Genomic DNA, 24,655 nt, shown 5'->3' with positions numbered 1-24,655 from the left:
CCAGCTGTGGAAGGGGAGGGTGAGCAAGTGACTCATGTTAGTGCCTGGCGTTGGGCCAGTGTCAAACCTCAACGCCATCCCCGAGTCCCCTACAGCTGAGGTATGTTACTGAAGCTAAGAAACAGTCCCATACTGAATTCTGAATAATTTTCACCAGGTCAGAAGACACTAGACCTAAGTTTCCCAGTACAGCCTGTTGCCAATGCAAGCATAGAAAGTGGGCTAAGCAGACCAATTAAACTAAAGCACAGATTGAACAAAAGACTTTTGAGATCAGCCCTGTTTATTCACCTTCTTCTAACACCAAAGAGGGTGAATTTCATCATGGATTACCTGGCTTGCCTCAAATAGCAAGCTTATACTTGTCCCACGCAGCAAACAGTATCTCATACCTTTATAATCTTACTTTGAGACACTTCATAGCTTCAGAGCAAAAACATGACAAAGATCATGTACAGGCCATATCACACCATGTGGCCCAGAGATGGCATTGAGACAACTTCTCCACAAGTCCAGAAACTGAAGAAGTAAGAAATAACCTTTCTGCTAACTGCATCCCCTGCCCTATGATGAAAGGCTGTCTCTCATAGAAATTGAGAAAATGGAGTAAAAAAATAACGTCTTTAAAAAAAAAAAGTTATCTGTAAAAAAAGTCATCATCTCAGCTAGATGATCATTCTCAACTTTTCCCAGAACAAAATAAGGAAACTTGGGTTACAGCCAGTTGGCTTACATAACTCACTAGGTTTATATGTTTCATAGGTTAAAGTTCTCTGTAGTAAAGCTTCTGACACCAGGACAATTATGAAAAGGACAAAAGATAAAGGGAGTTCAGTTGTGCTCCAGACAAATTCATCTGCATTTCTGCAGTACACTGAGGTACTACATAGCTCTGGAATAGTAAGTAAATCAAAAACCTAATATGTGAACTACTAGTTTCCAATATCAAAGTAAAACTAGAAATGTAGGCCACGCATGGGCTTAAAAACACTATGTGGGATTATGACTTGCCCCTTTTGAGACTAGAATCAAAGACAGGCTAAGGAAGCCAAATGAAAAATCAAGCAGTTGCCTTTCCTAAGACCCTGTTACTGGCATTGAACTAAAATACAGTAGTATTGTTGAATGATACAGCATCTGCTTAAAAGTTATCTCAGCAGAATATAAGAAAACCTGGCTTCAAGGACTGGGTTGGTCTAAACAGCTGAGTCAGCTGTACATCAACTATATATATTGCTCCTTTGATAAACTGCACGACTGAAAACCCAGAGCTACAAGATCTGACATGCACTCACATAACTCATCTGTTTCTCTCCTGGGCTCCTTCTTGAATGAAAGCATTAACAGATACAAGGATCAATGAGTAGAAACTACAACTATCTGAAATGTAAATCAGTGATGCATCTGTGACTTAAAGGTGTCAGAGGACATTTTAAAAGAATGACATGTATCTACTTTGGATATAAGTATTTTATTTGTGCCTGTTTTTAATGTTGCTATAAGCGAAAGATAATTTGATTAGCTAAGATGTATAAAATTATATGGGCTTTACACAGATTATTTTCATTTTATGAAACTTTTTTTCTCATGTGATTGTTCACCATTCAAACAGCATAAATAAAAATACCAATAGAAAGACTTGTCAGCAGGATACCTGAATGCATTTGAATCAGATCTGTGATGTACTTTCATTTCTCAAGTCATGGACAGAAATCAGAAGAAATTTCCCAACCTATTCCAAGGCACAGTGTAACAGTTCTACACATTCCAGCAGACTGCAGAAAAAGACAGGGCAATGAACTACACTGATCATTGGGCTGAGCACCATAATAATTCCTACTGACAAAATGAAACATGTTTGGATATTTTGGATGAGAACCAGAATTTGCATAATCTTTTGGCCTCTGGCTTTAGAACATTTCTAAGTGCAGAAAATACTCATGCTTTGTAAATAAAAATGTCTCTGTGCTATTGTGTATCAATTCCTGCAGTAAATATTAATTTAAAATATTGTTTTAGTTGACTCTATGTAAGAGATTTATTTCTACTGCCAGTAGCTTTTTGTTTGAGAGCAAATATAGTTTTGTTTTGTATACTGTGATCCATAAAAATCCTGATCTGTTCCCCTGTGTAGTGTAACAGCAGGAGTCCAGACAGATGTGACCTTTGCAAGTAGCAGTGTCTGCAGAACTTACAAATCCCAGCTTGCTTTCTCTCTGACTCTCAGCTGCTGGAAGAGCTGCTCCCATGATTCTTTCATACAACATTTCAGCCAAAACTTCCAGGCTCCGCAAATGAGTTCACTGTAGGGCTCTGTAATCCACCTCAATTTTAACAAGTTTGTTGGGCCCTTAGATATAGAGTTCTTCCTATAGAGTTCTACCAACCTGCCAGGGCAAGAAGGAACTAACCAGGGCTGAAAGATTATTTTCAACTTACTTAGATTCAAGAAAGCAGCCCTGCTTATGGCCTGGAAGTTCCTTGTACAGTTGGGCTCTCTATCCATCATTCGGTCTCTTTTCATAACAGAGAGAAGGCACATAGCACATTTCTGCTGCTAAGAACTCTTTAGGAGAAAATACTAAATGCATGTAAAGTCATTCATGTCTCTCATTCACGTGAGAATGAGGCGTAATTGTGTCTTACTTAGTGTAAAATTTTACAGGTATATATGATCGCATTTAGAAAATTGTATTTCTGGAGCCTTACTTCTACAATATCTCAAGAGTAGGAGTTCACACAAAGCTTTGTGAGGTTAGCATCTAGCCCTAATCAGCACTATTGGCTTTTGCACACCTGCCTGAGTAAATCAGAGTTGTGTCAACACTCAAATAAATTACTGTGTTCCACTAGAAATCCATGGGGAAAATTATTATATCCATATGTAAGTACTACTAAAGTATTAGGAAAGGAGCTTGCCTCAGCTGACTGAAATAATCTGTGTGCTCCAGCTCCAATTGTAGCATAGTTTCATAATTATGATAGAGCTTTGAAATAGCTTCCTGAATGAATACTATCCACAGGCAATGTAATTAAGAACAACAGACACAGCAGAGTGTAAAGGTTTCTGCATTAATTTACACCTACCACATTGTGAGGCTCTGTAGAAATACTGTATGGCATGACCAAGAAGCACCTAACACAAAGTTTTTGTATGTATGTGGTCTATTTACTCTAAAGAGATAGTTATGTGCACACCAGAAAGAAAAAAAAGGTAGCAGCAGAGAGAAAGCCTTCAGAGTAGATTTCCTGAGTTTCTCTCAGACTTAGTTAAGATGCAAGTGATCAAAACTGAAGTAAAACTTTTGCCACAAATTTAGAGCACCTGTTAACTAACAGAAGATTATATGCACACAAAAACCTCTTGAATAGAAAGTGTCCTCATTCACATGTCCTCATAAAGTCCTAGAGTCTAGCAGAATCATTTCTGCCAGCCTTTAGCTGAAACAAGGAACTCAGTGTATTTGTTTTAAATATGTTAATATTAAGAATAAAATAACATTCCATGAGGAAGCCCTTTAAATATAAGAAAATGGAAATGGCATAGCAACTGGAATAAATGTAAGCTAAAAGATCGATTCCAAATTGAACACAATACAAGAATTAATACTATCCCTGCTGAAAAAAAGATCTCTTGACTTTCTGAATGCCTTTGAATACACTTCAGTCTATGAAGATTACAGTATTTCCCTTTATTTCTCCCCTACTTGATTTAAAAACAAGCAATGCAGAGTTAATTTCATTGTTTCTAAAAAAAACTCAGTGGTGGAAAAAAACTCTAATGGTCCTAATGAGAAGCTAATTTCACACAGTAAAGAAACCAAAGTGCGTACTTTGAAAATGGCTAGCAACAAATGCTTTGTGAAGATGTGATGCAAATAAGCAGCCACGAGCCAGAAAATAAATCAGGCCAAGTAAAAGAGAAAAGAATAAATAAAATTAAATTACTTACACTTCTGGTTACATGATTTTTAACCACCTCAGAGTTATTAGCCTGCAAAAGGAAAAAAGTTAACACAAATTACTTTAATTCTCCAGATAGTTTAAGTACGTTCTAAGAAATCCCCTCCTAACAGCACATACATACATATATACACACACACAAAAATCATTCAGAAGTACATATTCATTCTACAGTACTAATAAGCTAACTACCTTTCAAACAGATACAGAAAATAAATTAATTTTGCATTATCATCCTGCATATTCAGGTCTCTATGACAGTACTCAGCTACTGAGAGTGTTTATTCCAAGGTATAATATCCATGGAGATGTACATTGCTAACCACTTACTCTACTCTCTTTTGCATTTTTACCCAATTGCAAGGATTGTTTGAACCTTCAAGGTTTTTCTCAGCAGATTAAAGGTGATAGATAGGGCAAACAACTGTATTACTATAACTTTAGTTACTATTATTTCAGTCTTAGCGTATTCACAGCTACTTAACAAAAATACACAGATCCAAATAGCAAAAGGCAAAACACACAAAATATGGTTTCTGGATTCACTTGGAGATCTCCGTACAAAGAGATTTCATGAGGTGCACAAGCAGAACACTTGGGAAAACACACTGCCCACCCCACTTTGGCCCTTCACCAGAAAGTTCATACTTAAACTGAACTTAGCACCCACCCTTCCACAACAACTAAGTAGGCTATTTGTGTAGTTGCATATAGAGACATAAATGAGGTTTACAAAAAATGTGTGACAGTTAAAAGGGGTTTTGTCCATGCATTTCTCAGTTTGGCATTGGATTTGTGTAGTCTGCAAGTTTTCTCAGATAGCTATAAGGTGGAACATGGAATAAAAAGCAAGAAGCTCTTTTCTTTCTTTTTTAACATTTTGAATTTGTTCTACAGTTTGTCAAGCTTTTACTGAAATGTCTCATATTCTCTCAATCTGCTAGAAGCAACAGCTCTCTCCACTTTAGTACTGAGAGGAAACACAGAGTGCTAAAAGCACAGGGCTTGGCATAACTATTCCAACTTGCAGGATCACACTATTTCCTTTTTCTTCTGACTTAAGGGGAAGACTGGTGAAATAAGTTATGCTGAAAGAATCATCTCAGGTAAACAGATGAGTTTGTATACACACAGAGTGTCTGTACGGATGAATGTAATACGGGATCACACTCAAGTTTTCATATGTTCTCTTCACGGTTTTAAAATGGTTGCCCCAAGCCAAATAATATTCCTGCTGCCTATTCATCAGCACTAGGACTAAAATTACAAATTAACTCCTTCACTGGCTAACTATTGTGGTACATTTGTTTGAGATGTGGACAATCCAGCTTCAAGTCTCTGACTGGACAAATATGAAGAGGGGCTTTGAAAGTATATTCTAATATTCAAGCTAAAGATCTTAACCAAGACTATCAGCCCCATTGAGATTGAAGACTTAAACTTCAAATTCCTAAAGTTTTAGCAAAGGCTTAACATTTCTTTTGAAACTTCAACATTATTTACTACATTGGCATGGGGTGACCACTCTATGAGATAGCTGTGCCAATTATAAATCTTTCTGGTTTTAAATCCTAAAAAACACCAAAGAGATCACATATAAATCTGTAGGACACCCAAGTGAAAAAAGAAAAAAAAATTAAAATAAATAACCAGAACTGCCAAACTGATTTTACAATTCCTGTAAAAAGCTGTGCAAGTCCTCCCTTCCCTCCTTCCCTATTCATCTCATGGATGCTGTTTCCAGTTTCCGAGTTCTCTTCTATTTGGAAGACATACTCTTCTATAGGCAAAAGATCTGATATCTCACACAGAAAACATCACCAAATATTGAAATATCTCACCACATCATTTTTGGGGTGTTTTTTCCTAATACTATGTGTAAAAGGAGGTTTCCATGGGGAAACTGTGATGTGTATTAAGAGAATTATTTTCCACATGTAAAACTAGAAATCAGAAAAAACAGGAGATTTGATACCTATCACATTTCATTAGCCCCATGTACCATCATTATACTTTGACTCAATATAAGATATTAAACACCATGATAATAGTATACTCAGCATATTATGGCTAATATGCTGTCCTGGTTTAGGGCAAATTTGGGAGGAAACTTCCAAAGGTGTCCCTTTAGAAAGCAGATTCAAGCAGCCCCTCCCCATACTGGTTCAGGGAACGATTTCCTTGCAGAAAAGTGGAAAAAACAAACTGCACACTTCTTTTCCCCCCATTTGCTCTCAGAACCAGTCTTAATGGTGCAGAACTTAATATCCAGCATAAGCAGAACAGACAACTGGAGATACAAGCATCATGAAGTCACCCTAGGACTTAAGGAGAACACATGAATAACACACATGCTTATGACCTTACTGACATCATGGAAACATACTGGGAAAACTCCTATGACTGGAGTTTTGTAATGGAAGGGTACAGGCTCTTTAAGAAGGACAGGCAGGAATGATGAGGAGGTGGTGTTGCCCTCTCTGTGAATGAGCATGGAGCTCTACCTTGTGATAGATGAGAAGCTGATTGAAAGTTTACACGTCAGGATGAAAGGGGAGGGCAGAAACACATGACATTACAGTGCAGACCTGCTACAGGCCACTTGACCAGGAAGGCCAAGCTGATGAGGCTTTCTGCAGTAAAACAGAATGGCCTCAAGGGTCACAAGCCCTGGTCCTCATGGGGGACTTCGAACAACCCAGGATCTGTTGGAAGGATGGCAAAGCAGGACACAGGCAATCAAGCAGGCTCCTGGAACACACTGATCCCTTCCTTCTCCAAGTGATGGATGAGCCAGATGAGCCAACAAGGAGAAGCACTATGCTGGATCTTGTTTTCACCAGCAAGGAGGGGGTGGTGGGGAACATGCAGCTCAAAGGACGCCTATGCTGCAGTGACCACAAAGCAGTGAAGTTTCAGATCCTTGGGATAGTGAGGAGCATGCACTCCAAGCTCACTACCCTGGAATTCAGAAGAGCAGACTGGGCCCCCTTCAGGGATCTCCTTGGTAAAATGCTGTGGGCTTAAAGCCCTGGAGGGAAGAGGGGTTCAAGAAAGCTGGATAAAATTCAAGGAACATCTCCTCCTGGCTCAAGAGCAATGCATCCCTACAAAGAACAAATTGGGCATAAATTCCAAGAGGCCTGCATGGATGAACAAGTTGCTCCTGGACAAACTCAAACATAAAAGGGTACCCTCTAAAAGGTGAAGGTAGAGACAGATAGCATAAGAAGAAAAAATGTCTGAGCAGCCAGGGGACTGACACAATTAAATCTGGCCAAGAGCATCAAAGTAACAAAAAGATGAAAGAAAGACTATAGAAAATGTGGGTTTTCTCAGGAAGGATATGAGAGACCTGGTGACCTAGGACATGGAAAAGGCTGAGGTACTCAATGATCACAAGGCCCAAGGCCATTTAAGGAACCTGAAGGAGCAGAGGTCCATGGGACATGATGAGATACATTCATGGGTCCTGAGGGAACTGGCTGAGGAAGTGTTTAAGTTACTATCCATCACATTTGAGAAGTCATAGCATTCCACTGAAGTTCCCACTGACTGGTAGAAAATGAAACATAACCCCCATTTTTATAAAGGGAAATAGGAAAGATCCAGGGAACTACAAACCAGTCAGTTTCACCTCAGTGTCTGGCAAGATCATGGAGCAGATCCTCCTGGAAGCTAAGCTAAGGCACATGGAAAATAAGGTGATTGTTGACAGCCAACATGGCTTCACTAATGGCAAATCTTGCCTGACAAATTTGGTGGCCTTCTGTGACAGCATTACAGAACTGACAGATGAGGGAAAAGTGACTGACATCATCTACCTGGCCCTATGCATTGCATTTGACATTGTCCCAAACAGCATCCTTGTCTTTAAATTGGAGAGACATTTTTCACAGACAGACCACTTGGTGGATGAAGAATTGGCTGGATAGTCAGTGTTGCAGCCAATGGCCTAATGTACAAGTGGAGACCAGTGGCATTCCTTAGGTGGCTATTGGGACTGGCACTGTAACATCTTTGTCAGTGACATGGAGAGTGGGATCAAGTGCACTCTCAGCAAGGGTTTGGCAATGACACCAAGCTGTCTGGTGTGATGAGCATACTGGAGGGAAAGGATATCATGCACAGGGACCTAGACAGGCTTGAGAAGTAGGTCTGTGTGAAACTTCATGAAGTTCAGCAAGGTCAAATCCAAAGTTCTGTGCCTGGGTTGGGACAGTCCCAAGCACAAATACAGCCTGGGCCAAGAACAGACCAAGAGCAACCCTCGGAAGAAGGACTTGGGAGTGCTGGTGAACAAGAAGCTTGACATGTCTCAACAATGTGTGCTTACAGTTGAGAAAGCCAACCATATCCCGGCATCAAAAGCAGCATGGCCAGCAGGTCAAGGCAGACTGCCCCTCTGCTCTTGTGAGTACCCACCTGGAGTGCTGCATCCAGCTCTGGGGGCCCCAATAGAGGAAAGATGTGGACCCACTGGAGCAGATTCCAGAGAAGGGCTATGAAGATGATTACCTCTCCTATGAAAATAGGGTGAGAGAGATGGGGTTGTTTAGCCTGCAGAAGAAAAGACTCCAGAGAGACCTTAAAGCAGCCTTCCAGTACCCAAAGGTGGAGACTGGAGAGGGACTTTTACAAGTCCACGTATGCAGTGATAGGACACTGGGGAATGGCTTTAACTGAACGACAATAGTTTCAGATTAGTTATTAGGAAGAAATTCTTTACTGTGAGGGTAGCGAGGCACTGAAACAGGCTGCCCAGAGAAGCTGTGAATACCCCATCCCTGGAAGAGTTCAATTCCAGGCTGGATGAGGCTCTGAGCAACCTGGTCTAGTGCAAGGTGTCTGTGCCCATGGCCGTGGTGTAGAAATTAGACAATGTTTTAAGGTCCCTTCCAACCAAACTATCATGTGATTCTATGGTTTTACTTCCACATCTCACTGATCAGAGCATTTCAATATCAAATACAACAAAACATCCTTGTTGACACCCCTCAATAAAGACAGTTCAAAGGAAATTAGATTGACATGGTTAGAAACAAAAAAAACTTTTCCATGGAACGAGCTAAAATCATTCCAAAACTAATTATCCCACCTCCCTCTCTTACCATTTTTAAAGAAAACCATCACAGATTTCTGACAATGACTCCCTAAAAACAGCCTCTCTGAAAGAAAAATAAAGTCATTATAGCAAAAGATAAAATGACACCATTTATAGTTTCTTCACTTTTGTTAACTTTGTTTTGCTCATCGGTAGGGCCACCTTGCCCTGAATGCTTCTCATTTGGATTGCACTTTAAACACATGCAAAACCCAATTAATTCCCCCTTTCCACCCTCAAAGTCTGCCAGGTGGCGGTGTGACATTTCTCCAAGAAACAGGCCTGAAGTTTGACTCCAGCATTTAATGACATTAAATGAAAAGGATCAAAAGCAAGTTCATATGCAATGTTTCTGCCACACTATTTTACTTATGAGCAAGTACTAAATTTTTGCACCTATGCGAAAAACCTAAATTAAATTAAACAAGTATGATTTGTGAAATGATAGAGAACTAAAATGGAATGGCATGCCAGAGACTGAAGTTTAGTTAAGCAATTAACAAACAGAAACCACCATTATATAGCAGTCAGACCAAACATCAGAATTTTACCTAAAGTGTTGCACTTGCTTCATTGTTGTCTCTGAAGAGAAAGGTCCACATAGATACAGGATTCATTGTGCTTATTATAATGAATTCTGACTATAAGAAAAACTGATTTTTAAATTAACATTAAAAGACTCTCTTTTCCTTTTGAAAGACAAGTCAAAGTCCTTGATTACATAGTAATAACTAATATCACAGTCATTTATTATTTCAATGTTTGACTAGCATTTACTTATAGTGATGGCCTTAGTACTGTCCTACCCATTTACCCATTTCAGTGTTGAGAAAGCATTTTCAAAGATTAACCAGAGGCATTTCCACAAGGGACATAAGATCTGTCACTCTCAGGATAAGCTAGGAAAGAATAGAAAAGTAGGCAGATAACCGGAAAAAATACACCCTGTAGTGAGTATTACCCTTTTCCAGTGTGAGCTGTCAAGCAGAACCTATGCAAGCCCATTTCCTTTTTAGTGAAGTCAAACACGTAAGAAAGGTTTCTATGCCATCTGAAAACTATCAATACTGAAGAATCTGAAACACGGATTAATTTTTCTTTAGAAAAAGAAAGCTGGAAAGGCAGAAAGAAGCATGCTATACCTTGGAAGAACATTGCACTTATGGATTTATCTGCTATAGTAATTAGTGTCACACTTCTGAAAAGCAGATGCCTTGCAAAAGCATCACACTCAGAAACGTTTGAAGTCAATTTGGAGAAAATAAACAAGCAGGCAAACTTGGCTCTGGAAATAACCAAACCTTTCCCTCTTGCTGATTCCCTGTTTCTGCAGATTGTTCAAAGCAAGCCTGCTTTTCATTTCATTTTGGATGAACGCCTGGAACTGAACATACTGTATTATAACAGGACTTCAAATTCCTATTAACTCTTGTAACTCTCTAATATTCCTAGAAACTACGTGAGCCCTCCCTCCTGGCAAATGCAATGACCAGCTTTTGAATTTAGTGTGCCTTGCATAGTTCAATTCAGGATCACTGCATTTCATTAATATGAGGGATTTGGTTAGTCAATTCATGCAGTTTTTTTCTCTGTGCCCTCTTATGACTAAGTCAGAGTCATTTACAAACAAGGCACTGACTGCACTTAAAACAGCATTTTAGAACCTCAACTCTGTACGTCCCTGGGGTCCATGGCCTTATTCTGGTAAGCAGTTGAAATCTAAAACTAAAAAACAAACCCCATAGAAATGCATTACAAAGAGGCCCACACTAGCCCTCTTCTGGAGAATAGAATCCAAAAAAAGATTTAAACATAATCATGTCAAGTATTTCAAATCGGGCTCACAGGTTTTTTCAAGAGAGTGTCTCATCAGTCTATTCTTCTTCAAGAAACTAAGAAAATTAGAATTTTTTTTTAAGAAGCTGAAAGAAAAAAAAAAGTAAAGGAAGAGAAAAGCACAGACCAAAATTTAATAAAGTAAAACTGAACAGCAAGACAGAGAGAGCTTAAAAAAAAACGTTTCAAGGCACCTTTGCTTCCTTGTGAGTTCAGGAAAGCTGTATGAAGCAGAAGTGAAGAAACATCCCTCCACAAACCTTTCTCCAAAGCCCACAGTTTTCATGGAGACATGAACACTATGGTTCTGGATGGTGACAGAACAGGAACTGAACAGGCAAATACAAACCTCCACCAGGTATTCCCACCCTTTGCAAACAAGCCAGAGAACAGAACAAGGCTGTTGTATTTCCCTTCCCATGATGTGTAGACACATGCACAAGACAGGCAGCTATAGTCTGCAGCACTCTCCTAAGAACTGCTCTGGGGACAGTCTTGAAAGGAGCCAGGAAAGTTCATAGTAATGGGAAAAAGTCTGGTAGATTTAGCATGTCCTTCACTAAATCATGCCTACTATATGCATAAAACACTTGCTTTGCATGCATCTCACAGGTCTTGTGAGCTAAAATTTGAATGTAGCATATAGGCAAAAAAAGGAAGTTTCCCTAAATAATGGAGCTGGGCATGTTCCTAGTTTTCCATAAGCTTTCCATGCTATTTCTTGAAAGAAGAAAGACAGGAAAACATCAGCCATTAGTCACAGACACTTATTACAAACCAAACCCACTTTATAATTTTTTCACAAAAGCTTTTACCGATTTAAGCCAGAGCTGGCAGAGCAAAATCATTTTATATGTCAGTTTCTAGCTCAGTTTAGTTACTGTCATCATATTCCACTGTGTTTGGAGGTCATGCCTGACTAATCAAATTTAACATATTGTATCTTCTAGTAATAATGAGACACCACTTAAAATGAAATTGGAGAATGCCATCTACATGCACACTTTCCCAATACCACAAACAATTATTCAACTTCCCATTTTGCAAAAAATCTCTTTCATGCTCACATTAAAAACAGATGGACTGTGTTCCATGGAAACAGCAAATCATCTCACATTGTTTTTCTCAAAACATATGTTAAAAATGAATGCAGTAGGGATAAAAATTCATTTTTTCATATTCAATGATCTTTCTCATACAAAGCTTCTGGAGAGGGTTGCATTCAACCGCATGAAAAAAAGGAAGGAGGGGGTTTTTTTGCCACAGGGGACAAGCATTCTTTCAAACACTGTTAAGAGTACTGAATATTCCTAAAGTTTCCTGTTCTCTTCCTCACTTTACTCATACATAGCTAGGAGTTTGGTTTTACTTTTATGTATCAACATGTATTTTCAGTTCTTAGGTTTTAATTATTTAACTCTTTTTAGAAAATATTGGTACTAGGTTGAATGTATGTAGGTGTGTATATAAACTACTATGGATTTCAAGTAAAAAATGAGATAGGCAATTAAAATGAGGCCTTTGTGACGTCACACTCACTTCTTCAGCAATTTTTTCAAGGTATGCTCCTGCTCGTTTTAAAAAACTAAATTAAGAACACATATACCAAAAAAAAAAAAAAAAAAAAAAAAAAAAAAAAAAAAAAAAAAAAAAAAAAAAAAATCTCCATTTCTCCCACAATTACCTTTATTCCGTTCTCCTCCTATTTTGAAACACTACAGAACACAATCTGACTCAATGTTCAAAATCAGGTTTTAGTTTGTTAGGAGGGGCCTGAATGTTCAAGTCTTTGATTTTTCTTTCTACAGGCAAAAAAGAGGCTTGCATAATTAAGGAGAGGGGGGTGGGAATCAGAATCATTTACACTCTTCCCTGGTTTCTAAATGATCAAGCTTCTACTCAAGACTTAGCAAAACAGCTAAACAAACTTCAGCTTGAAGTGACTGTTATGGTAAAATGTACAGTACAGGTAAGTGTCCATTTAATCTGTCTGCATTATAACAGCTACTTATGAAAAGAAATATTTAAATGGCAGACTAGAGGCATGCAGAATTCTTTGGTAATCATTTGAGAAAAAAAAGAAAAAAAATGGAGAGGGGAAAGAAGAAAGGCTATTAAGGTTAAATCAGAAATTACAGTGCTGAATCACTATTTAAATGTGTCATAAAACTGACAAGTCATGCAGTCATTACTTCATTCATCAATTAAGTAATTTTAAGATAAGAATCCATGTACATAAGAGATTTGGGCCTTCACACAACACTTTATTACTGCAAGAAAGTTGGCAGCATAGATGATGGGACTCTGAGGAATTAAGACTTAGTTTGCTTTATTCTTTTCAAAGATACACTATCATGAAGGACAAAAAAAAATCAGTGAAGAAGACTAGCTTACTGCCCTTTTGAAGCATCTTATGCTATCCTAGACTATTTCCTGGAATCTAAAAATGATCTCTAAAATAATAGCCTTTCATTGGCTTTCCTTTTAATTTTTATCTTAAGTAATAGATGAAACAAAAAGTATTCAGAGCTTTATGGTTAGGGCAGGTCACAGAGTCAGTTGGGACTACATTATCAGCATTGCCCCACCTACACATAAACCAAGTTCACATAAGCCAAGTTCAATCAGAATTATTAATGGCTAGTAACATATCCCACAGGTTGCTGTATGTTTAAACTTTTTTCTGAACCACAATAACCATTACAGAATCAATACTTGGGTTGTGTGCACAGCACAAAAGAAAGCAACTGCAGTTGCCAATATGCCCCTAATACTGTGAGCTACAAACAAAAGAAAAGGTTTCTTTTCTATTTATAATTTTAGCAGAGTCAGCAGACTCTGACATGGGTTAATTCATAAAATAACTGGGTCAAATCTAGGAGAGACCTCCAATGAGTTGATACATTCCTCATGATACCAGAAATTCCTGATTTAGGTTTCCCAGCTTTGCTCTACAGGATTATTTTTAAAGCACCTTTTTGACTTCTGTGGTTCATAAGGTAATGGTACTTACCTCTATCGTTCCAGCAGGGAAATCAAGACACAAAAATGTACAAAGTGACTTGGCCAATTCACACAGCAGTGCAGAAGTGAGATGTAGGATTTCTAATTCCCAGTGGTTGTATCACTTACCTACAATACACAGAGCTCTTGGCTGACACTTGTGCATCAGCTGTTGGCTGCTTAGTCATAGTAAGGACACTAGCAGCTGCCAGCTCTGGTTCAATAAGTAACTGTTACAATTCATCTTCCTGGCATCCCTCATATTACCCTTGGAGCTAAAACAACCAAATATAGCCATGTAAGCCAGAAAAGGCTTAAGGTTTTCCTATCCTGACCAAGCATGGATTCCACCAGCAACAAAAAATAACAGGTCCTAAACAACACTACTTGTATTTCCAAACTGACATGAGACATCATGTTGAAACAAATAATTACTGAGAGGTTTTTTAATATTTAAAACACACAAATAAAAGCATAAAACGTGGATTCCTGCATGGGACAAGACACAGTAACAAGCTTCAGACCCTCGATTTGCCAAGCCTCCAGAAAGGAAAGGTGGTAGCACAGTACTGAAATAGTAAGAGGTTATAGTAGACTACAAGAATAATCTGACCTATAACCTAATAAAACGTGATGGATATCAGTAGTGCCAAAAACACTAACTGGCTCATAGATGCTTAGAAAAAAGCAGAGTGTCACAACCTGGAATAAAAAATTCTGACAAAATAAGGAAAAAAAGATACTACCCTTGGAGATGTCCCAGCGGCATGGTTTGAGCTGCATTGACTCTGTCCAGTCAAAGAGGCACCAACCAGATCATGCACAGAACCTGAGTATCTACTGCTGCTCTCAGCTGTGTTATCTACTTTCAGCTTCCTAAAAGGTTAGCACTAGCTCAATGCAAACTCAGTGTCCTGCTCACATATTCTAATCACTGAAACAGAATCACTGAAAAGTAATGCCTTCCTTCATGTCACATATGCATGGAAACATGAAGGGTTTTGTCCTTTCCTCTATCCTTTATAACATTCTTTAAGCATCACTTTAGTTTTAGTTAATGAGTAAGTATTCTGTTTTTCAAGAAATCCAGAACTTCAGGAGTTCCCAACACCTTACCCTTGTTCTGGAACTGACTTTGGGTCATGAGTTTAGCAGAGCAAGCAGAGTAGATATTCTGTGGACTCACATATCTTCAGAGATTTGTCTCCAAATTAAAAACACTTCCTATGAAGAACACAATCTGTATACATCACAAACAAAAAAAAAACCCAAACCTTATTTTGATGTTCAGAAACCAAAACATAAAGAAAGCCAGGGAAAGCATGACTAACTTGGATTACATGATGACCTAGAGGAAACCAAGTGTTAGATTATTTCTACGATCTCATATAGCAGACACCCTCAAATCTCACACACAGAGCCATAAGACTGTAGGTTCATCCATTTACACCACTTAGCTGAGCTTCAGTAGTACTCATTATGCATGCTCACTTTAACAAGTACCTTGAGGTTAACCCCAGTGAAAACTGTTTCATTTAACATGTTCACCTTCAAAATTATGGCTCTCCAGGACAGATTTGCCTCTCAGCCAGTAGAGTGGACCCAGAAACTCTGCAGCACACCTGGACAACAAAGGTGGAGTTCTCTTTCAGAACAGCAGCTGAGTCCTATGATGACTCAATTCATGGTACACAGAGTGGGTCACTGAGCAGAGGAGGCCTCATGCCTCATGTCATTTGTAATCCTTAGAATAATAAAAAGAAAATGCAGCCCATGCTACAGAGCAAGATGCAAGAACAAAAAAAAATATTAGATCTGTACACAGCACAGGCTGTGTCAAAGGGGCTACTACCTGCCTACACAAGGACAACCCACTCCAGTTTAAACACTCAGGAGCAGCTTTTAACATCAGTAGCATGGAAGAGACAGCATTTTCCTCCCTAAATGGTTATGAAAAAGATTTATCTCCAATTCTCAATGGTTCTTAAATCATAAATTATGTATCAAAAGGGAAAAAAAAAGAGTTGCACTTTTTTCTTCAAGTCCCAGCTCGCTCATGATGTCTAGACTACCCCTAAAGAAAATAGGACAGACTGAACTCTTGCAGTTTGTCTGCTCTACTCTCTGACTCCTCAGTGGGCTTGCAAGTGAGAGGTTTTAATATGTTGCATCACAGCAGCTCATTATGTGACTGCCACTGATGATTCACTACTCTATCCAATCAAACATGCATACTTCCATATATGGAAGATGTTAACTAAGCTGTGATAATAGCATGCCGACTGCTGGAAGCAAGGACATCATCTGCCTTGGTGTCCTCTTGCCTAATATAGCATCTAAAACTTCATATGCCACCTTGAATTACAACCACCAACTCTCCTTTCAAGCCAAAGTGACAAATCACCACTCAGAAGAGTGCCCAGCTGAAAGAATCAAAGCCACATGCACCCTGCACCACCACCACAAGCAGCCAACACCTGCATCGAGGGAGGAAAGACTGTCCTCAGTTGTCCTGACCATGTGATTACCTCATAAACTGATATTGCTAGTGTTCTCATTAGCAACACCTAAGGTTAAAATAGATAAACATCAAATTACAATTACTTTCCACTCACTGCATATACTAGGAAGAAAGAATTAGTGGAAGCACCAAAGGAGTTGGCAGGCTGGCTGAGTGGTGCAGTAGAAGAGATGAACTAACCTTATATGCTCATGTAATTAATAACTGGAACCACTAGGGAATAAAGTTGTCATCACTGACATACATAAATATAATATCTGCTCTCTCCCATCCACTGATCAAAACTCTTGAGGAATCAAGCATATCTTTACCTCTTTGGCTAACGAAAACACAGTTCTGCAGTAATGTGCTTGCTAATTGCAGCCAATTCACTGCCTAAGAAAAATCCCTTTTTCTAACACAAGAACACTGGGGACATCCAGTGGACAAGAACTTCAGAAGAGAATTGCAGATCCCTGCAGATTTGTGGCATCTTATTCAGACACCGCAGGTCTATGAGAAGATGAGAGCTAACAGTAAAAATAACACTTGACTTTTTTCTTCCCCAAGCTCCTCCATACCTGAAACAGCTACATATAGCAAACTGACTCCACAAAAAAATTTCATCTTTTTCTGGTTCTGTGTCTTCTGCACTTCTTTTTTACAGAAATCAAGACCCATGTTAAAAACTTTGATGTCCTGCTGCTGGTTTTGAGCTATGAAACTCAATGATCCACCCAAGATGCACTGACTTTTTTTCTTCTAACTCCATATACAAATAGCAGATTTCTTCCCAGATGAAGCAAAATAGTCAAGATCTTGCTGTATCCCAACTTTAGTTCTCATGAGCAGTTGAAGCAAGTTCTACTGTTAATCCAGACACAGTTTTTAAACTTTTGTTATCTGTTAACAGATAACAGAGGATATTATGACATCCTAACAATCTAGGTTGAGAATATATGAGAGGCTCTAATTCTTTTTCCTAGTTTTCAAAGGTCAGGGACATACTAAAAAATAAGCTTTAGAGAAACAGTACAGAGCTAAAAAGCACAACAGCAAGACTTAAATCCAGTGACAATGCAGAAGTAGAAAACCAAGTATAATAGTCTCAGCCATTGGTTTAAAAAGTTACACATAGTGTATCAACTGCAAAGACAACAAACTTCAGAAAGACTTTCCTGGTCTACCTACTGAAGCTACAGCTAATCTTAAAGACATCTACAATAATCTGGTTTGTCAGCTTTCTTTATTCTTGTGAGAAATGTACTGCATATGCTTTAGTGTACTATTTCATAGCTCCACACCAAGGTGGATTTAGCTTCTGTACATTCACATATCAACAAGCAATATCAGAATGTATGAATGCTTTACCTACTTTCAGAAATAGTTACCTCTTTGGTGCCCAGCACATAGACATAGAGGTACATTGTTAGTCTATTCACAAATAATCAAGCAACTATTTTAAAGACAAATTACCTGTTCTTGCATACACAGTTAATATGAAAACAGTTCCCTGGTGTGGTATTTCCTGCATTGAGCCTTAATTTGAAAAAGTCCCATATTGATGAAAAAAAGATTAAAAATATATTTTTTAATTAAGAATTCTGATTCCAATGAATCTGCAGATAATTTTTCTTCATATGACTGTAGCATCAGTCACATCAGTTAATGAGTAACTGATTAATATGAGATAAATGTTAAGTCAAACAAACAAATGAAAGTCAACAAATGGCAGGATATCTGGCACTGGGGAAATAGAATCTGTCCCCGCTTGCTCTTAACAGCAACACAATAATTCCCCCTCAACACACAACAGCACATTGGCTGGGATAACCAATAGTTACATTTCAATGATTTTTTTTTCACTTCCAGATGCATATTTCATTTTTATCTTCCTTCCTTTTTATTCTTCTTTTGCAAGAAGTATGTGATTTTTCAAAGGAAGGACCATCTTCAAAGAATGAGTCAGTTATTATGAAAGCTGCATTTCAAAGTCCAAATCTCAAACACTCTTATATTGCTTTTGCAAAAGCAATTCAACCACATAGCTATACCACTTTTTTTCAGTGAAAAGTGAAAAGTTGAAAGAATCACTTTCTTTCAACCTACAGTTTTATCAAGTAAGAAATTCTGGCATGCTTGCCACAGGTTAAGTGTAACAAAACCTTTTTGCAGGGGGAAGAATCTTCACCTATAAAGTAACCTACCAAAAAACCTGTTCACTCTAGTTCACTACTTATGCTACAAAACTGAGGAGAAAGGGTGAAAAGACTAGCAAAATGAAGTCACTCATATCCTACAAACAGCACGAAGTTCTAGTCACATTAGGAGGTTTTCTGAATGTTACAAAGATGACTGTCAGAAGTCTATATGGTAAACTCATGGGCACATTTAATATGAATTAATATATATACATACACACAGATACACACTTATACACACACATCTTTTTTTTCTTACCTTTTCTTTTTTTTACAAAAAACACACACACCTGTTTATTCCAATCTACACCTTTGGAGCTAAGTCTGGAAAAACATATTTTTCTGCTTAGTTTTCTTCTTCTGGCATCCCTGCCAGTTATCATTCTCCTTTTTCAACCTACCCTCCAAAACACTCATGAGAAATGCTGGCTTTCTTCCATGCTGTGTTATTACATTTTGCAACGTCACAGTCCTGACCTACATCATGAAAGTTCTTCAATTCCCTGAAGAATACATACAAGGCAAAGACACTTGGTACATGGGTTATTTGGGGAAAAGGTTTTAAAAAATCCTATAATAAAAAAGAAGGTACTTAAAAGCAAAAATTGATGAGTTTCCCTTGATAAGTGTAAACTAGTAAACAGAGATGAAGTCCCTTTCTTCTTCAAATCATGGAATTAGTTGCAAATGACTTCAGAAACAAAGGAAAAGAAAGTCAGAATTTGGATGTTGCCAAGAGGGATTAAACCAGACAGCAGGAACCAAGACCTTAAAACTAGATTTTACTGGACTTTGCACTAGGCCTCTGCACTGTGGTTTAATTTGCCAACCTGAACTCTAAATACCAGCTAGTGCCCCACCTGATTTAATCTGTGTAACAGATGAAAGAGCTTTATAAAATAGTTTGATATTATTTGACACAAATAAGAGCAAAAATATAGTATAGCTGCTCAAAATGTCTCCTTTTGCTGCTTCTTCAGCTAAAAAAAAATCCTAATTTTGACAATTGTATGTATGTGTTTGAGACTTAACTTCTCCTTTCTTTGTGTGCAATCTGACCTCTCAAAGCTTTATGAGGCATAGATTACTCAGGGAACTATGCTACCCTTTAGGGATTCCATGTGTACATATTTTGGTATAATCCCCCACTAGAAACATTCTTCATTTGAAAGCCAAACAAAACTTGCAGCATTACCAGATAGGGAGTGGGGCAGGAACCAGAGGGGTTCTTTGTTCTGCAAAGATTTTCCTCTCCCAAAGGAACAAACTACCAGCATGGACTGAATTTTCTTGAACGGAAACACACTGTGTACCAGACTGGTTGTATCTCAGAATTCTGGACCTAGAACATAAGTATTGGTCTGGTTTCTCAGGGTTTCAGTCTGCTTCCAACATCTGAGTGATAGTGGTAAGAGTTACAGGCATTATGGTTCCTATGGTCATAAATGGCACTTCAGTCAACAGTATCAGAAGTTTTAGGGTGAGGAGACAGGAGTTTTGTCACAACAAACTGCAGATATCACTGCTCAGCCCACAGATTTCACCATATCTAGTGTACATCTGAGACCTGGGACAGATCTATGCCCATCAAATAAAAGGATGAAAGATAAAATTAAAGCAATATTTAAACAATAAGCATAGGTTAAAATGTGGGAGAAGTGTGGTTTGGTTTTGTGGGTTTTTTTAATACATATTACAGGGAAAAAAGGAATGTGGTAGAGAAGGGCACCAGAAGGCAGAATGTCAGTCTTTTTTACCCAACATCACAGAAAGATATGAAAGCAGAAGACACATGTCAAACTTGATGGTAAAAAAGCAAAAATCAAAGAATTAGTTTGGGGGTCATTTTGGTTTTTTTCTTTATCTCCCTACAGTTGAAAACCATCCATCTACAGGATGACTCTTGGCATCTCCCTAAGGTAAATTTAAGGCTTAAATGCATTAAATCATAAGAAGGAAAAATAGCTCTTTGCCTCAGGCAATACTAAGATGCATACAGCAATTTAGCACAGACCTGATTTCAATCTGTTACAGAAGGTCTGCAAGTTTCACACCAAAGGCAGTAACATCTCCAGCAGGAAGTTTACAGAAAACATTTGCAAACACTTCTGGAATATGCTGCTTAGCAAGCCAAAGGAGGCTAAATTAGCCCAAAGAGTTGTGAACGAAGCAGGACCCTTCAACTTTCCCACAAAAAGCAGGAAAATGCCATGTTGTAAAGACACAGTCCCCTTTGTGAGGACACAATTCGCCCTATTTTTGAGATTGAGAGCATTTTGTTGGAAGTTGACGTGGAAACACTTGAAATTTATGGTATTTATTTCTAACTTTCATATATCACAATACTGACTTTAATAGCTCTCTAGCAATTTAAAAAAACTTCCCTTCTCTCAAAACACATTAGAATAAAATCTTAAACATTTACATTCCAAATGTATCTTCTGGTTTTCCACCTTTTCATAAAAGAGATAATGCAATAAAATGGTACAGAATGACATTTAAATACATATTTTATCATCAAAACTAACCTTCCCAGACTAAGAACAAAATTGCTTTATTACGCTTTAACAGTAGGAAGTATTTTAAATGCTTTCCTCAGCTACACAGAACAAGACCAGGGTAGCAGGCCTTTAGAAATAATTACTAGTAAAATACTATTAAATGCTGTATTATCACACAGAAGTAGTAAAAGCAAATTCTAATAAAGCTCAGACATTTCAGCTTGCTGATAAAAAACAGTCAGAACTGCTGGGTTAAATCTCAATGTTCATAACAGATAATACTGTCATTCTGTTTCCACCAAATTGTGGTTATTCATGATGTCTGTCATTCAGTTTTCAATCTTCTATCAAGCCAGTAAGGCAACTCCTTGCTGTTGGAGGTTAGAATTTTTCCTTCTTTTTTTTTCCTTTCATTTCTCTCAGGGAGTTTTCTCCTCTGTGTTGCCTAAGAGATGGCAACTACAACACTTAGGACAAAAAAGATGTGGATGAGAGGAGGAGGAGGGGGAAGGGTGAAGTTTGCTACCGTCTCTTAACTGGGCAGCTTTCTCTTGGGATTAGTGGGAAGACAGTCTGGTCTTAGTGTGGGTGGGACTGTTGCTGCAGGAAGAATTCACTGCCACTATGGAATTCTGTCCTGCACAGCTTCTCCTTACCAAGAGTGAGCCTTAGCTCTTAAGACAACTGTTGAACTGGGACCTTTTCAACACACAGTCACACAACACACCACCATCTGCTGGGTGCGGCAGGGGAAAGCTGGGACCCTGATCCCCTCCCACCTCCGGAGGGAGTGTCTCCCGTCTGTTTGTGGGAACCCGGCTGCCACTGCCCAGCCCCACTGTTTTGTTTTCTGCCATTATTTTGCCTTTTTTTTTCTTTTTTTTTTTTTTCTTTTTTTGCTACACTTTAATCTGACACCCTGCATCTGCAGGGACACTCTGTGGCTCCTGCTATGGCTTCGGAATTTGCTACACTTTGTTTGCCACCCTGGGTGTGCCTGTCTCTGCTGTTCTATCCTGCTGCTCTGAGGTTCCTGCTACCAGCTACCATTTCAGCATCCAGGGGCACCTGGATCAGCTGCCCCTCCTGTGAGATTGTAAAGAAAGCCCCTCATCTATCTCTCCTGCTGGCTGAGCTGTCATTACCCATGTAGAGAGAGGGAGCTGAGCTTGTGCCGCAGTGTGTCCTGCAGCCATGGGGGAATCATCGCACCTGCCCTGCCCGGCCAGGAGCCACCAGCGCCCCTGCCGGCCCTGACCGGAACTGCACCAAAGGGGAACGGGCTTGATGGCCGAGAGAGGGCTGTCCCTGGGTTTCTGGGGGGATTTTCTGTTTATTGTTGCTGCTGTTGTTCTTGTTTGCATTGTTATATATATACATGTGTGTATATATTTGTGTATATAATTGTATATATGTGTGTGTGTGTATATATATATATATATATATTCTAGTAAAGAACTGTTATTCTTTTTCCCTTATCTTTGTTTGAAAGTTCAAAGTTACAATAATTTGGAGGGGAGAGGGTCACATTTCCCATTCCAATCGAGGTTCCCACCTTCTTCGGCAGACAGTTGTCCTTTAAACCAAGACAATGTACCAGCTGAGTCTTACACTATACAACCAACTACCTAAAGCTACATACACTGATGGGTGCAGAAGTCATGAGCTTTAGAGAGTAACCAGAAAAAAAAATAAATACTCATAGAAAAATTCTGAATTTAAGCTATGTGCTGACTGACTACTTCTCTGAAAATCAGAAAATAAGCCTCTTGTGAGAAATAATTGATTATTGAATTTGGTCTGATTTTCATAGGGGTTTTTTGAATTCTATAAAAAATGCTAATAATTTCATTTCAGTTATTCAAAAATCATAAAACATGCCAGTCAGTATCTTGATGTTAGACTATTATATACTTTTGGCACTTCACATACTACTCTTCAACAGTCAACATTCAAATGGCTGAGAGCTGACATAAGAGTTTCTTGTTTTAAACATAAGGCACACATATGAAATTATTTCTCTCCAAAACAAGTTTAAAGAATCACAACAGTTCCCAAAATCATTTAAATATCATCATTTCTGGAAACTCTAGTTCTATGTAGCACCTACCCAAGTAAATCTGTGAGCTATCAATGTGATCTACAAAGCAGATTCTTTCTTATACAACTGGCAGAATTCCATACTGCAAGTACTATCTGGAGAACCAAAGCTATTGTGCAAAGAGGGATCAATTACATTATCTGTCTAACAAAAAGTACATATTTCTTCTAAACTGTTCCATTTCTACCAATAGGCCACCACTACTATAGTATTATTACTAATCATTATTGAATGTATTAGGTGATGAAACCTTTTAAAAGGTAATACCTTACATAAAAATTTAATTACCACTGTGTATTTTATCATCTTATCTCATTAAAAACCCCAGAATTCTGCATTTACCCAGCATACCACACAACACAGCGATTTTCAAATGCACATGTAGCATCTTTACTCAAAATGGGAGCTGCTCAGCCAACTGACACCTGTATTTACTAGAATTTCCCAAAATGTCCTGAAAAATCTCTAAGTTCCTCACAAAGCAAAGATTCTTCTGTTGAATTTAGCTATGCATCTTGGATCCACCAAACCAAACATCAAGGTAAGAACACAGATATTAGGTCTAAATCTTTGGCCTCCAGAAGAGAATATAAAATATGCTGTCTTAATAGATAACAAGGACTAGTCCAAAGTTTAAGTTAAAAGATGGGAATATTACCCCACAAAAGTGCTTCTGGAAAAATAAAGCTCTCCAAGACTGCTAGATTTAGACTGAATCTGTGTCTCTGATTTACACCAATCTTACAATGGAAAAAGTAAGTCACATGAGACCATGGAACTACTGATCTCATGTGAAAGGAACTTGAAGATTTTCTAAAGTAACAAAGATCTAGTAATGAAACTGAACTGGGGGAATCTACAGTAATCACTGAAAATTAATAATATGCTTATACTTTTTATAATCCAATGTGAAAAGTTTGCCTTTAAGTCTCTATTGCTGTACAAATTTTATATATTTGTATAGATGTGTGTATACACACACGCACGGGGGCTGATATACAAGTGTGCATGTGCCAGAGACTGAAATATTATATGCATATTATATATAAACACTTATTTTTCTCTTTCTCTTTTCTCTTTCCTTCTCTTTGCCTCTTCTATTATTAAATAAAATACAACAATTCTTTGGCACCAACATCTAACGTTGTTTGGTTTTAATCTCGTTTTTGGGTATATTTTGAACCTTCCAAGTTCTTCCCAGTTTATACACAGAGACTTAGTTTTCTTTACCTTTCTGGGTTTAAACCAGATTGTAACAGCATGTATACCTCATTCATTCAGATACAGTTTTTTTTCTAGCAGAACTGTGTGGTTTGTATTTCACCCACTTGATGTTTTCAACTTAAACATCTCTTCCTGTGGGAAGAATGAGAAACTCAACCACTGGTGCAAATCTTTCAACTATAGTAGGATTTTTATTTTATTTTTTTTTAATTAATGGCAAGA

General features: G+C 38.2%; 1 protein-coding gene across 5 annotated transcripts in view; it reads right to left on the bottom strand.

Moving 5' to 3' along the window:
• Nucleotides 1-24,655, bottom strand: part of TNS3 (tensin 3) — a 155,105-nt gene that overhangs the window by 89,429 nt on the left and 41,021 nt on the right. For 4 of the 5 annotated variants that reach the window (XM_083856218.1, XM_083856219.1, XM_083856215.1 and 1 more), the window contains one exon: nt 3,953-3,994. Coding sequence is in view for 3 of the 5 variants with exons in the window: in XM_083856215.1 (XP_083712341.1) it covers nt 3,953-3,994 (42 nt within the window). In the remaining 2 variants the exon portion in view is untranslated. Of the gene's footprint in view, nt 1-3,952; nt 3,995-9,074; nt 9,132-24,655 lie in introns of all 5 variants that reach the window. The other variant, XM_083856217.1, reaches the window with a different exon arrangement.

This window comes from Zosterops lateralis (assembly GCF_965231275.1).
Source record: "Zosterops lateralis genome assembly, chromosome: 1".
In the NCBI taxonomy this organism is placed as follows: Eukaryota; Metazoa; Chordata; class Aves; order Passeriformes; family Zosteropidae; genus Zosterops; species Zosterops lateralis.
This window is presented reverse-complemented; position numbering and strand designations above follow the sequence as displayed.